We start from the raw sequence: 14209 nt of genomic DNA on the forward strand, positions 1-14209 counted from the left end.
ACATGGCTGTCCACGAGTCTTTCTCACCTCACCAGGAATGAACTGCTATGTGGCTCCAGGGAATGTTCCCTGCATTCTTCCCGTGGAACTGAAATCTGAAAATCCACAAGCAAACTCCAAAGTCAAACTGGACCCAAGAGGGTTGTTCCTGCTGGGGAACTTTTCTCGGGAATGGATAAAGTCACTTCACAGTAAGCAGCTCTCCTCAGGCCAAATGCCGCCTTTGACTCCAACCCAGGAACTCAGGGTCCGACTGGGGAGAAAGTTCAAAGTTCGTGGCAATACGCAATCAGGGGGCTTCATGGCTCAAGGTGGGGCTGAGACCTGCTTCCTGGGGAGAAACTAACCCAAGACCCCAGGCTAATTCTGCAGTGGCCACTAGGAAGCAACCTCAGTCTCATCTTTCACTGCCTCGGAAGTGGAGGTTCATTTGCTGGGGCTCCAGCGGGGGAAGCTCCCCTCCTGCACGAGACAGGGAGCCCTGAGCCCTGGAAAAGGGTCTGGAGAGGACAGGATGTAGTCGATGCTGAACTTGATGTCTCTGTGGCCCTCTTTTCCCAGGGCGGCAGGGCCGGCGGGGGCCAGGGCCTCGCGGCCCAGGGCAGGCGCTCCGTCTGGGGCCGGAGACCCGCGCGCGGCGGGTTCAGACGGACCCAGGGACCCCTCAGCGGCCTCAGTGCGTAGCGCTCTAGGGCCCTCTCGCTTGGGGCCGCGCCGCCGGCGCCGCCGGCGGAAGTTGCCGTTCTCGAAGAGGTCCAGCAGCGACTCGCAGCCTCCTGCAAACGTCCAGTAGTTGCCCTTTCCCTTCTCATGGCCCTCTGTCCTCGGCACCTGCGCAGAGCCGGGGTCAGTGCGCTCGAGGGACCTGCAAGGCGCCGCTGGCCCTTCGGGGTAGCCTTGCTTGCCCGCAGGCTGGGGCCCCCTACCTCTGAGCAGGAGCTTCCCAACAGCTCCAGTCACCAAGGGATGACTGGCCTGAGTGTCGCCATGGCTGGGCACACAGGGGTCACTCGGGGGTCGTTCGCGACGGGGATGGGGTAGGGCTCACCTTGACGAAGCAGCTGTTGAGCGACAGGTTGTGGCGGATGGAGTTCTGCCAGGCACGCTGGTTGGCGCGGTAGTAAGGGAACTTGCGCATGATGAAGTCATAGATGCCCGACAGGGTCACCCTGCCCGCGGGGCTCTGCTGGATGGCCATGGCGATCAGCGCGATGTAGCTGCGGACGGGGCGTCAGGCAAGAGGGCGCCGGGCAGGGCGCGGGGAGCCAGGCAGCCTTCCCGCCCGGTGGGCGAGGCCGACTGCTCCGCCTCCCCAGGCAGCCAGCGCGGAGTTGGAGGGGGAAAGGGAAGCGCTATCCTGGCTGGAGATCCCGTGCTCACAGCTCTGGCCTCCACCCAGACCCTGGGACCTCTCCTGCACGCAGGGTCCCGCCAGGTGGGAGATCCAAGCTGCTTTCTCGGCTACCCCCACCCCCCCAAAGTGCGCCTGGTGCGTTCTCTCCCAGATCCCGCCCCAGGGAAGAAAGCCCCTCTCTCCCTCTATCCCGGACAGTCTCCGGCTTCGGAGCCCCTGGCTGTCCCCAGAGCCTCGCCACCGTCCCCCTCAGGCACCTGTACGCGGGCCGCGTGAGCCGCTTTTCCTCGTCTGAGCTGCCGGCGGGGTAGTCGTCGGCGTCGTAGTTGAAGCAATTGTAGGGGTACTGCGAGCTGTCAAACATCGTGGCGCTCTCCGCGCCCGGGGCCGCCGCCGCCGCCGCTGCTGCTGCCGCCTCCTCCGCGCCGCCCACCGGCCCCCAGTTCTGCACTGGGTCCTCCTGGGCTGGGCACGGGCCAGCAGCGTCTGCACGGAAGCGACTGGGAGCTTGGGCTTCTGGGGACCCCCGCGCACGCCCCCACCCGGTTCTCTGGCGTCCAATCCCGGTGCGGGGGAGGCCCCAGTCACCGGCAGAGCGGGAAGCGGAGCCAGGCTGTCTAGGCGACCCTCTGACCCGCCGAGGGAGGAGGGAGAGAGAGGGCGTGTTGGGTGGTCCGATGCACTGAGCGCCCACCCGTCTTCACTCCCCAACCGGCACGGTTTGGAGGCTCAATCGGGAAAGTGCCCCGGAGCTGGAGTTGGGGACTCTCGGGCCATGCTGCTGGGTTGCTTGTGCAGTGGGTGCTCCCTGAGACTTGGAGATAGTTCCAGTGGTCATGGACTGTCAGCAGAGCCCACGGCCAGGGGCACGACCACAGAAAGCTGGGCAGATACCCCCTTGGCTGCCCACAGTGGGGTCCAGGGCTGATCTGTGGGGCTCATTTAGTATCCCCGGCTTGGGCGCTGCATTAGGGAGAGCATGGGTGGAGATAAAGGGTCCAGTGTCTCTTCCAGAGCAGGATGCCCTTGCATCACTGTCCACCCCTGCCCAGAAGTGGCCTTCTCCAGGGGCCCTCCTTACTTGGAGCCCACAGTCTGGGGAGGTGGGCCTTTCATTTGAAGAACCTCCCTTGAGCTGGTGCTTCTTCTAGCTCCAAAGCTCTGGTTCCAGAGTGCATAGGTGATTGCAGAAGATACAAACCCGGGAGGAAAGAAGTAGGACATTAGGGGTCTTCATAGTGGGCAGGCTTCCCAATAATCTGCAGAAGTCTGACTGAGAGCCTCCTTCAGAGCAGCACCTTGAGCTCTGAAACACCCATGCCCTTCCAGCTAACCACTTCAGGAGCAACCAGTGCCTCTGTCACCCTGGCTCCCAGCAGCTGGAGGTCCTGCTTGTAGAAGCCCAGGTATACCAGGGCTCCTAACCACTGGGGTGGACATGCAGTTGTCACTGGGGTAAGCAGCTATCTGGCTTCTGCTCAGTCCTAAGTCCTAGTTAACAATTAATGGTATTGTCCTCTCCATTAGATGTCAAACTTAGATGTTAGAATTTGGGAAAATAAATTTGCACAGCCCTGCTCAAAAACAGTTTGGTAAGTTTCTTTAAAAACTAAACATGCAACCAGTCATGCCCATGCACACTTGTAATCCAGGACTTGGGATGCTGAAGTAGGAGGATCACAAGTTCAAAGCCATCTTATGCAGTTTAGCGAGATCCTGTCTCAAAATAAAAAAATAAAAAGGGCTAGAGGTGTAGTTCAGTGGTCAAGAGCCCCTGGATTCAATCCTTACCACTGCAAAAGTGAGGAAGCAAACAATAGCCCCTACCCAAAAAAGTCCTAAATATGCAACTATAGGACCTGCTGGTTGCACTCCTGGATCCTCAACCCAGAGGACTCCCAGGTCAAGGTCACACAGAAACCTGCACACCAATGCTCAGAGAAGTTTTACTTGCATTATCCCCAAACAAGAAATAAAGCAGATGTGCTTTTTTTTAATTTTTAAATTGATTTTTTAAAAATAAATGACAGTGAAATGCATTACAATTTGATGTTCTTTTTTTAAAAAAATATATATTTTTAGCTGTTGATGGATCTTTATTTATTTATATGCAGTGCTGAGAACTGAGCCCAGGGCCTCACACATGTAGGCAAGCACTCTACCACTGAGCCACAACCCCAGCCCGAGGTAGATGTTCTTAAACAGATGAATGGTTAGGTGGACAGTGGCACATCCATACCATGGGATAAGACTCAGCAATAAAAAAGAAGGAAATATCCATTTGCTCATACACTAGGTGGATCTCCACAGATCAACCTCAAAGGGTTTCACACTTTACAATTCCACTTGTATAACATGCATGAACCCAGGTAGAAGCTGACATGACCTGGCTTCACCCCACAGTGCCTCCTCTCCAGCACCAGCTCACACAGGGGGAAGGGGAGAATGCAGACTGACCCAAAGGGAGGAGTGTAAGGTCATATTGTGAGGAGGGCAGGTGGCAGGGTGGTGCTGTGCAGCTGTCCTTGAAGAGATGGTGATGCTGTGCAGCTGTATGTGGAATATCAGAGGCTATCGAGGACCTCTGATCTCTGCTGAAGGCTGTCACCGTCCTTCAACTGCTGGGACACCCAGGGTGGGCTGCAGAAGCACAGGTTCTCCTGAGCCCACCAAGGCAGTGGCTGCTGGGCAAGGAGCCATATATGGGGAGGGTAGGCATGTCTCAGAGAGGCCCAGCACCTGCTTCCTTGCAGTGGGCCACCCCAAGGGCAGGAAGAAGCAGTTGGACTCAGCCCGTCAGTGGATTGCTCAGAGTGGATAAGGTCAAGTATGGCCAGCAGTGTGTGTGTGTGTGTGGGGGGGGGGGCACCAGGGAGCTCATACACAGCAATACCCCCTCCCCAACTCCCCACCCCAGGGATGCTCAAGGGATATGGGTTTGGGGGGTGGAAGGAGGCTGGTCAGGCTGAGGGAACAGAATTGTCCCATCCCCTCTGTCCCCTGAATCCAGAGGAAAGGGCAAAGGGGCAAAGATGGAGCAGCTGTGGAAGGGGCTGGAAGAGCCCCTGCCTGGAGGGAGGAGTTGGTGCTGAGCCAAACAGTGGAGGCAGCTGCCCAGGAGGGAGGGGGAGAAAGAGGCTCACTCTCACCCCCCAGGACCCTACCTAAGAAACCACGGACCAGTGTGGAGGAGCAGGGAACAGCCAGCCCCACCCGTGCCTCGTGATGTCATCAAGTGTCCAGTAAAAGTCGCAGCTCTCTGCTACCTGCAAGGCCATGGAGAGGAGGAAGTAGTGGGTGATGGGGCGCTGTCAGGGGAAGACCCGGGAAGGGAAGGTGGCTTCTCTCCGCACAGAGTGCCCAGAGAGCAGCCCAGGGTGGGAATCTGACACTAACGCCCCCTGGTGGTGAGGACCATGCAGTGGGGGCGGTTAGTGGCTGGCTGGAGCCTCAGTTCCATGTTGGTACCATCCCTCACGAAAAGCCCGTTTGCAGCCCCAAATTCACAAGACACTTAAGGGAATAAAACCAACGCGTTGTTAAGAGAGTTCCAGCAGAGCCGGACTCATGCAGGAGATAAGCATGGAGTCACCCACAGGTAACTGAAAGTCATCGTGAGTGGTGCACAGCAGAGAAGCTACCTGCTCCCGCAGAGAGGACCCTCGGCAGAGAGGTGGAAACCAAGGAAAAGAACAAATGTCCCCAAGTAAAACTGTGACAGAGGAAATGGCCTCGGGCTCCTTGAGTGAATAAATGTGAGGGTCGGTCACTAGGACTCCCCAGACCTAAAGGCAAGACAGAAAGGCGGGGGGCACAGGGAGTGTGCTGGGGACAGGTTGGGAGAGGGACAGGTCTAGCAGGAGGGGAGCAGCAGAGAACAGGGTGAGGAAAACTTGATGGCTAGAAATTTCTAGAACCAATGAAAGGCACCACCTAGGTAGCAAGCTCAGAGAAGGAGTCCCTTCATCCACCCCACCCCCAGACAAAACCAAACTCAAAAGGAGTCAGACCTGAGTGTGAACCTTCAAACTATGAAGCTGCTAGAATGATCATTGGCTAGGCAAACGTATCTTTGATTTGGCAGCAAAAAATATGATACATACAAGAAAAAATGGCTGGACTGCATGTCAAACTAAGAGCTTCTGCTGTTCAAAAAAGAGGAATCAAAAGGTGAACACAGGCCAGGAGGTTATTTGCAAAGCAAACAACCCAAACTTGAAGATGGCTCTTCACCCAAGAAAAATACAGATGGCAAATAAGCACTTGGAAAATACATCCAGCACCATTCGGCAGGAGGGAAACGTAAACTAAAATAACAAGATACTGCACACGTTTATTAGAATGGCTAAACACACACACACACACACACACACACACACACACACAGCAGGCAGTTTTATGTGTCCATCTGGCCGACCAGGGACCAGATATCTGATCAAACACTATTCTGAGTGTGTCTGTGAGAGAGTCCTCTGACAAGACCAACATTTGAATGAGTGGACTTTGAGAAAAGCCGACAGCTATACAGTGGGTGGGCCTCACCCAAGCAGTTGAAGGCCAGACCCGTGGGTGGGGGTGGGGGTAGTGAGGTCCCCAAGGAAAAAAAAGAGACTCTGCTGGCAGAGCAGTTGCAGTTCCTCCCACTGGCAGACCCATCAGTTTTGCTGAGTCTCAACACTTAGTGGATCAGTTCCTTAAATTCTCTCCCCCAATTTCTGCACACATGTGTGTACACACACACACACACACACACACACACACATACACATTTTGATTCTGTTTCTCTGGAGAACTTAACCACCTGTCATGTGCCGGGGTGATGGGAAGCAGCCTGGACTCTCATTCTTTAGGGTGAGGGTACAGTTTCTTCATGTCACATAGGCATTTGCACCTGGTCAGCCACCACTTTTAGGTGTTTGCGTGTCAAACGCAAGCCTGTGTTTATGCGAGAGAGTCTTCCTGTGAGTTTATGTGCTTTGGTGACCTTATTTGTTGTTACTAAATCCTACAAAGAATCCACAGGTTCTGGGAATAGATGAGCTGCCATGGGCCCATCCTGTGGAGTACTACTCATCAGTGAATAGGAAACCCCGCCACTCCTTATTGTCCCAAACTCATGTTGTTGAGTAAAAGAAGCTGGACTCAAAATTCCCATCGCGTGGTGCTGTGGGAGGCAAAGCCGTAGAACACAAACCTCCTGTGGCTGCAGGGCTGGAGTGGGGGGTTGGAAATTGAATGGCTGAGCACGGGTCAGACAGAGCTCATTGTCCCTGAGCAGCATGGATGTCAGCGTCCACGTTGTCTTATCTGAGAACCTGGAGACCTTGGAGAAGAGTTGCTGTGTCACACCATTAGGCCAGACCCCACTGAAGACAAAATCAGGAAGCTGGTCCACCAGGTGCTGAACACAGCGGCTCAGGATGCACAGCACACACACACAGAGGGCCAGGGAGGAGCCGAGGCTTCAGTGCCTCTCAGCATGTGGCAGGGGAGGTGGCCGAGGTGCCAAGTGCCAGGACTCCCAAAATCCACAGCAAAACGGAACGCTTAGACACCAGGTGAGCGTGAGCGGGAGAGGATGAAGCCACACCCACCTCCACATACCTGGTGGGGGCAGAAGGGTTGGGGGTGGGGCAGCTACAGGACAGAACGGGGACCACATGGAGGGAGGCGCAGGCTGGCGTTTCCAACTACAAGGCTGCAGCCCCCCCCCCGCCCCCCGCGGTCATTGTTCCTCAAGCACCACGTGCAAGGTACCTTGGGGCGATCTGCTCTAAACCTGCCCAGTCCCCAGAGTCCCGTGTTGGAGGAGGTAGACTATTGACAAAATTAATCAACATGATTCAGAAGAAAAATGGACTGTGGGGAAGAACCAGAGCAGGGTCAGAGCTCCAGGGTGCTGTGCACGTGTATGTGTGAGTGTGAGTGCACGTGCGTGTGCACATGTGTGAGAACCTCAGTAGGTGAGTCACAGGAGGCTTCGTTGTGAGAGGTCACCCATGAATAAAGACCTGGAAGGGGATGTGAGTGAGTGTGTGCACACCTGGAGGTGCAAACGTGTGCACATCCACAGTCCACGAGGAAAGAGCGGTGGGCTGAGGTGCTGAGGTGAGCACGCGTCCACTAGAGGGCATGGGCGGGCCACACCTCCTGGCACCTGTCCTCTGTCTCTTGGCAAAGCTGGGAGGGGAGGAGATGGCTGGGCAGGCCTCAAACGTGTGTCCCCAGCAAGGTTCTGGCTGAGCTCACTCTACATGATGCTCAAAAGCTTTTTGAAAATTCTCATCTGCCCAGAGGCTGGGAGAAGAGTACAATGATCCCACGTGCCAACACGCTCCGGGTGTGTGTGGACACTTGCTCCTGACTTTGCTCTGGGTGGGACTTGTCAGGTTGGTGGTGGTGACTTAGGACAAAGTAGCCCCCGCGGGAAAGAAACATCAATTAGGCACTGACAGAAACGCCTGTCAATCAGTGGGATCTCCAGACTAATGCTTGTCAATCAGCAGGACCCCCTGGTCAATCCTGGAGTTCAGCCAACTCCCCTGACCAACTCCAGAGGGACAGGGACTCTAAAAACACCTTTTCCTGTCCCAAGCCCTTCCCTTCCTGCCTAAGCCCATAAACTCCCAGTCCGGTGGAGCTCCTATGCGGTTTCTCCTCAGACCCTCCTCCTGCCCACTCTGTGGGTCTGATTGAGTTCCGCTTGGGAGTGAGTCTCAAATAAAGTCTCGTTCGGAGGCCTTTTTAAATCTGCCTCCTTTGGTCGCTGCCTGCCTTGCCTGATCTTACAGGATTGGGTTCAGGTGTCTCTGCACGCTGGTTTGGGTGTTGGGAGTGTGGGTTCGGATATCCCATGGATCGTGGTGTCTATGGCTGACATCTCTCCTGGTGAGTTCAGTGTCAGGCATTCATCCTAATTCCTCACCTGCCTCCGTGGGGACAGGAACTGTCCATGATCAGGCACTGTGAGGTCAATCCTGGGGTTTCCGCAGGCGCCGGCCACTCACCTAGGTATTGCAAACCCTGTATGGCTCAGCTAACTGTCGGCACCAGGTGTCCACAGGTGATTGTCAGGAACTTCAGGAATTGAAGAATGGGTGACCTGCCCCAGCAGAGCCACCGGAAATCATGGTGCAGGAGTTGGGGGTGGGTGGGGCCATGACCACCAGCTTGGGGGCCTGGGGAGGCAGAGAGTGGCAGTGATCCTGTGTCCCCTGTGGCTTCAACTGGGAAGTTAGGAAACTCTGCTCCTGCGGAGACTCCTGACAGCCCACGGATTGGGCAAACTGCTCCCTGGGGTCAGTCAGAGAACAGGGGACTTTCTGCTTTTTGTTCTAGGGTCAGTGAAGAGGCATCACAAGCCTAAGAGGGGAGATGACCCCTGGCCCCTCCTGACAGAACTTGCAGGAGTGTCAGGAGCATCCCAAGGTCTCTCCCCTCTGCCAGAGAGAGGGAGGACGGGTGAGGGGCTTCATGGAGGATGTGAGCAGCCACATGCCCGGTGCCCCAGTGCTGTCCTCCTGCTGCCCACCAGGGGCTGCCTGAGGCCCCAGCTCACTGAGAAGTGGGCCAAGGAGCGGGTGGCTTCAATTTCACGTGTCCCATGCTTCTCAGGCAGAGAGGCCCATGGATGCTTGGGAGGGAGGACAGAAGCGACCCAGGACTGTGGTTGCCTGGGGGACACCACAGGGATGGCTGGTCCCAGCTGTGAGAAGGCAGAGACTTGGGAGCGGGCTGCACCCTGGAGCAGGGGTGTCTCCTGAGAGGTGCCCACGAGGGGAGGGTGCCAGTGGCTGGCAAAGGCTTGCTCAGGCCCAGCCTCCCCATTCTGGCTGGACTTGGCCGGCGGGAATGGGAGCCCTGCAGGCCGCCCCTGGAGGGAATGTCCTCCTAGGCCCAGGTGGAGCTTGGCCTTCATCCTGGATGTCACAGTCTGGCTGGTTGAGGCTTGGACACAGGCAGTGGCTCAGGGAGTGGAGGAGTCGGGCTGCTGCGTGTTCCTGCAGGTGTCCGTGGTCATCACATCGTGTCTCTTCCCACCCCACTCAGAGCATGCTGTCCATGTCCCCGCCTGCTGTGGCCCCATGTGCTCTGTCATCCCAACCCACTGGGGCTGACTCTCCACGGGTGGCCCCGTGATTGCTGTGTATTGTCCCCCACTGGGCTTCTTGCTGGGATGGCACCCTGCAGACAGAGACGGCGTTGTCCCTGTCCCGTTGTTATCACCAAGGACAGGGCTCTACACGGCAGGTGACTGGCAGTGATTGGAGCTGATAAACAGAACCATGGCTGTAGGCCCAGCCAGACACCAGAGGCATGCAGGCTTGGTGCAGTGGCCCTGCCTTGGGGACCTTTGCGTTCACACACCCATGGCTGTGGCTGGGGGTCTGTCCATGCTCAGGGTGGGGCTGGCTGCTGTCGTCCAGGATGGTATAGGACTCTCTCAAGCCAGAATTCTGCCTGGAGATGCCCATAGGGATCTCCCCACCTGGGAATGACCATGGGGACCTCGTACTTCCTGGACATCTGGCTTCAATTTCACCAGTGGTTGGATGTGTCTCTGCATCAGCTGGGCCCACCACGATCTATAAATTCCTGTCTATGTCACTTTCTCTTCCAAATGTCCCTGAGTTGTTTATCTGATGCACAGCGTCTCCTAAGAATGAAACCAGGCTTCACTGTGGGTGGAGACAGGTGTTTCCCATCCTAAGACTTCACAGAAAGCTTTAGAAGCAAAGCCGACTGTGACGTGGAAAAGAGACGGAGTGCCATCGTGTTTGGACAGCGTCAGCTGGATGCACGGGGCTGGAATTATGGCCTGCATTCCCCCCTGGTGTTCCTGGGACTGGCACCCACCCAGGAACATAAGCACCTCCGATACCAGCAGGGAGGTGGCAGGGGGTGTGGAACTGAGCCAGTCAATGACAGGGTTCCAGGATGAGAACATGTGGGCCCCCCAGGCTGCAAGGGCTCAGGCCAAGCTGGTGCCTCTGTGCCTCACTGGGGCCCAGGAATCTGTGCAGAGACAGAAAGTGAGCCTGAGGGTCAGGAGGCACCAGGCCCACAGGGTTGCCTTTCAGCATATTCACAGGGGACCTACGCTGTATGGGCTACAGCCTGAAGGCTGGGGATGCCACAAAGCAGAGTGGTGCGTGTGTCATGGAACTTCCAGTCCACTAGGGCAGCGGATGCTATCTGAGAAATCTCAAGATTATAGGCATGTAATTACAGATGCACTCAAGATGAAGCTGAGAGCTGAGTGTGAGGGAGTGCGTGGCGTGGTGGGACTGGCCCAGCTTAGGAAGTTTGAGGGGCGCTTTGAATGGGAATAAACAAGGTGAAGAGGTGGTGCAGGGTAGACAGCTCCCAGCCGTGCAAAGGCCCTCTGGTGCCAGGGAGGTGGTGGCTTTGGAGGCTTCCAGAGGTTAGCTTCCACTGCCCTCCAGATGTATTCCAACTCCTTGTTTGTGTCGAGGGAGAGTGTCTGCAAGTCTTCATTTATGTGTTGTGTTCAGAACATCTTGGCACTCACTAAGCATTGTGCCTTTGAGAACACATTTATTCACAGGCATTGAGGGAGTCAGGACCTTTCTAGGTCCTGTGGGATAATGCAGGGTCTGGCCAGGGCTGTAGACCTGGTGGTGAGAGGCTGGTGGATACCTGAAGACCCAGACAAGGGGAAGACAAAGCTGCAGGGCCCTGGCTGAGTAGCAGCCAGTGCCTGCTGAGGTCAGCTCTCCTGGTCTCCAGCCCTCCTCTAGATGGTGCTGGGGAACAGGTGGGAAAGGTGCCTTAGGCCTGGCCTCCCATGGCCTTGGGAGACACCTGGTGGTTGTGGGCATGTGAGGAAGGTCCTGGGACCCTGGGCAGGCAGGGTGTAATGGATGTGTTTTGAGAAGGCTGGCTGACCCCAGCCCCTTGATAACCTCTCGGGGTTGCCCTGACCTGGCCAAGCCTGGGGACAGTCCCGCCTGGTCCCTCTCCTATATAACCTACCCTACACCTTTCCAGGCCTCCCCAGGGCTCCATTCTCATTTCCCAGCTAGCTTCAGGGCAGGAACAGCTGCCTCTTAGAGGGGGCACCTTGCAGGAAGTGGCTCTTGTCCCACAGGGATCCCCACATGGGTGCAGGGACCCAGGACTGGAGACATTCTGCCCACCAGAGACCCCAAGTACTGTCTCAACACTGTCGGCTGTGGGCTGGGGATATAGCTCAGTTGGTAGAGTGCTTGCCTTGCATGCACAGGGCCCTGGGTTCAACCCCCAGCACCAGCAAAAACCACCATCAGCTGGTCAGGTGGGTGGTGTACTGTCACTGACACCTGGGTTGGACAGGTGGACAGATGTAGATGGAAGCCAGCACCTTCCTGTTGGCCTTATCCAGCTTTATCTGGCTGGGTATAGAAACCTGTCCTCCTGGCTTGGGAGCCAGGCCATACCTCTGTCCCTAAGTCCCAGTAAAATGTCTTTTGTACAGCTGGGGTCTGTCTGCCTGCTCTCTGGCCTCAGGCACCTTCCTTCTTTGGAGGCCGGTTCTCACATACCAGGATGAGGCTTTTCTGAAATGGAGGCCTTGGAGTTCTGCTCTGCTGTGGTCCAGCCTGGGTCAGTCTCCCCATTTCCCCTCTCTCCACCTGGACAGCAAAGGGTCCCTACCTCCTCTTTTCATCTCCCTGGGAGTCTCCTGAAGGCAGCACTTGGGAGAGGTTCCGTAGGAACTGGGTGGGCATGGGCAAGGTATGGAGGGTGCGTCTGTTCAAGATGGGCGGAAGTGAGGCTCCACCTGTCTGGGGAAATGAGGCCTGAGGGGAGCCCAGGAGCCTCGGCGAGGGACCCAGGAGCAGTGAAGGATTGCATGGCGGGTAGGGGATGCTGAGATCCGGGCTCTTTAGCCCTCGAGGTGACTGGAGTGCAGGCACATGGGTGCAGGGACCCAGGACTGCAGCCCTTCTGCCTACCCGAGGCCCAGAAGCCTCTGCTCTCATCTGAAGGGCAGTTGGTACTTTGCTTTGTGCCCACCCCAGACTTCTGGGGTGGGAGCTGGTAGACCAGCAGTCTGGTGGCCCATTCTGCCCAGAGGGCAGAGGTCATAGGGAGCCTCAGGTATGCATTTGTTTGTGCATTTATTTATTTTAATTCGGGGAGAAGGAGCCACTGCTCTAGCTGCCCCGTGACTTCTGCCAGGAGGTGGGAGGCCAGCCCTGGGCAGGAGCCCTCTGTGCCACTGCCTCCCCCTGTTCACTCCCGGACACTGCAAAATAAAGCCCGGATCTACTGAGGAGGTCCCCTCCCGTTTTCTAAAAGTCTTGCTTGAAATCTACGGCCTTCTGTTCTCAGGCTGCTCTGGTGGAAGGCCATCTATGGAAGCACCTCGGGCCTGCCCCGGGGGGTTTTGTTGAAGCTGTTCCTCTCGTGGCCTGGGCTCCAGTCAGGTCTTGCTGCCTCAGCCACGCTCACTGTGCTGCCTGGCATTGCAGGTTCATGCCATCCTGGAGGCCTGAGGGCTTGATTTTGAGGACTGGAGAGAGCACAGGGTTCTGGGTGGTGGGCAGGTGGGGTTTTTCACTGTGTGCTGAGCCCAGGGAACCACTTTACCTACTGGTGCCTCAGTTTGCAAAACTGTGAAATGGCTCAACAGGACAGTGATTCTTCCGGGACAGCAACAGCGAGGAGCAGAGAGAACAGGAGATGGGGGCTGCTGGGGACACTTGGCAGCCAGCACCGGGGCCGGGGCTGACCCTTTCTACCTCTGCCCAGTGTAGTCAGAGTTTCGTTTGCATTTGTACCAAAGCAATAGATCATAGCGTTCAACGTCTTTAATGACACCTTAGATGAAGTCACGAAGACAGTCCCCTCCCCTGGCCAAGCCCGGAGAATGTCCATTTTTGCAAGTTTCCCGGGTGTTTTGCTGTTTGGGGATTTGCCTTCCTGTGTCTAAACGACAGGCCTCGGCTGCACTGTCTCAGCTTCACCCCACATCTGTCGACTTTCCATGCTGGAAAGCTCTTGAGCAGATTCCCCCAGCGGTGGCGAGTGGCCTGACTTGCTGGTCTTTTCTTGGGTGGCCTCTGCTTCCTGGGGCGTGGGAGGTGCTCTTTCCTGGCTGACCTTGCCGAGGGCTCCTGTGTCTCTCCAGCAGAGTTGTGTTTCCTTCTGTTCATCATGCCCCTGGTGACCCATCTCTCCACGGCACCAGGGTTGAGCAGGGTCTCCTGGGACCCCATCATTCTCACTCTTTGTATTCCCTTTGCCTCTTTGTATTCCCGAATCAGGTCCTGCTTTTGGAGGACCCGTCCTCTGGTGCCAGCTTTGCACTGTGCTCAAAATGTTCGCTGAGCATGTCTGTCCACCCTCATGGCCACTCTGATGTGCTGGGGATGAGGCTGTCTGGTGGCACTTGGAAGGAATCATTCCATCACCCAGCAGACCTGGAATGGCCCTGGAGAAGGCCACATGCAGGCAGCTCCTAGGCATCCTCTGGTGACATTGCTCAGCCTTCTGCTTCTACCTCTGGTCCCCTTCTTTGTCTGGGGACTTCCACGATTTCGTCTCCTGTTCCTTCCAGTTTCTTCTTCCTGTTCGGTCTCTCCTTATCATAATGCTCCAAGAGCCCTTCCCGTTCTCTGGCACCCAAACTCTTCCCTGTCTTGTGCGTGTCTCTGGGTGTCTCTCAACTGTCCATTCTGTTCTGTGTTCTCCAGAACGACTCTGAGGTGGCTGGGGATTCCTGCTGTTGGCTCACAGTCAGCAGCAAGGAACCTGCATGCTGGACACTGGCCTGTTCTGCTGGGCAGGGTTCTTTCTGTACACTGTCCTCCATGGTTATTCTCCCCTACTCTCAGGCTGTCCCATTGC

General features: G+C 56.4%; 1 protein-coding gene and 1 non-coding gene across 2 annotated transcripts; one reads left to right on the plus strand and one right to left on the minus strand.

The window, feature by feature from the left end:
• Nucleotides 1-426: 426 nt before the first annotated feature.
• Foxl3 (forkhead box L3) lies at nucleotides 427-1718 on the minus strand. The gene is made up of 3 exons (XM_077106153.1): nucleotides 1612-1718; nucleotides 1049-1217; nucleotides 427-831 (listed from the first exon to the last, which is right to left on the minus strand). Exons 1-3 carry the CDS (start codon nucleotides 1716-1718, stop codon nucleotides 427-429), a joined length of 681 nt encoding a protein of 226 aa, XP_076962268.1.
• A 9835-nt stretch (nucleotides 1719-11553) lies between these two features.
• On the plus strand, nucleotides 11554-11629 carry Trnaa-ugc (transfer RNA alanine (anticodon UGC)). Its single transcript has one exon. It is a non-coding gene; the product is annotated as a tRNA-Ala (tRNA).
• The last annotated feature ends 2580 nt before the right edge of the window (nucleotides 11630-14209 follow it).

The sequence above is a fragment of the Callospermophilus lateralis genome, chromosome 19 (assembly GCF_048772815.1).
Source record: "Callospermophilus lateralis isolate mCalLat2 chromosome 19, mCalLat2.hap1, whole genome shotgun sequence".
Taxonomy (NCBI): domain Eukaryota; kingdom Metazoa; phylum Chordata; class Mammalia; order Rodentia; family Sciuridae; genus Callospermophilus; species Callospermophilus lateralis.

What these genes read in the sequence shown, in the direction of transcription:
- Foxl3 (XM_077106153.1), bottom strand. Translation starts at nt 1,718, where the DNA reads ATGTTTGACAGCTCGCAGTACCCCTACAATTGCTTCAACTACGACGCC. An exon ending in CTCACGCGGCCCGCGTACAG is followed by an intron (nt 1,218 to 1,611) that starts GTGCCTGAGGGG and finishes CCCCGTCCGCAG; the next exon opens with CTACATCGCGCTGATCGCCA. An exon ending in TCAACAGCTGCTTCGTCAAG is followed by an intron (nt 832 to 1,048) that starts GTGAGCCCTACC and finishes GGCTCTGCGCAG; the next exon opens with GTGCCGAGGACAGAGGGCCA.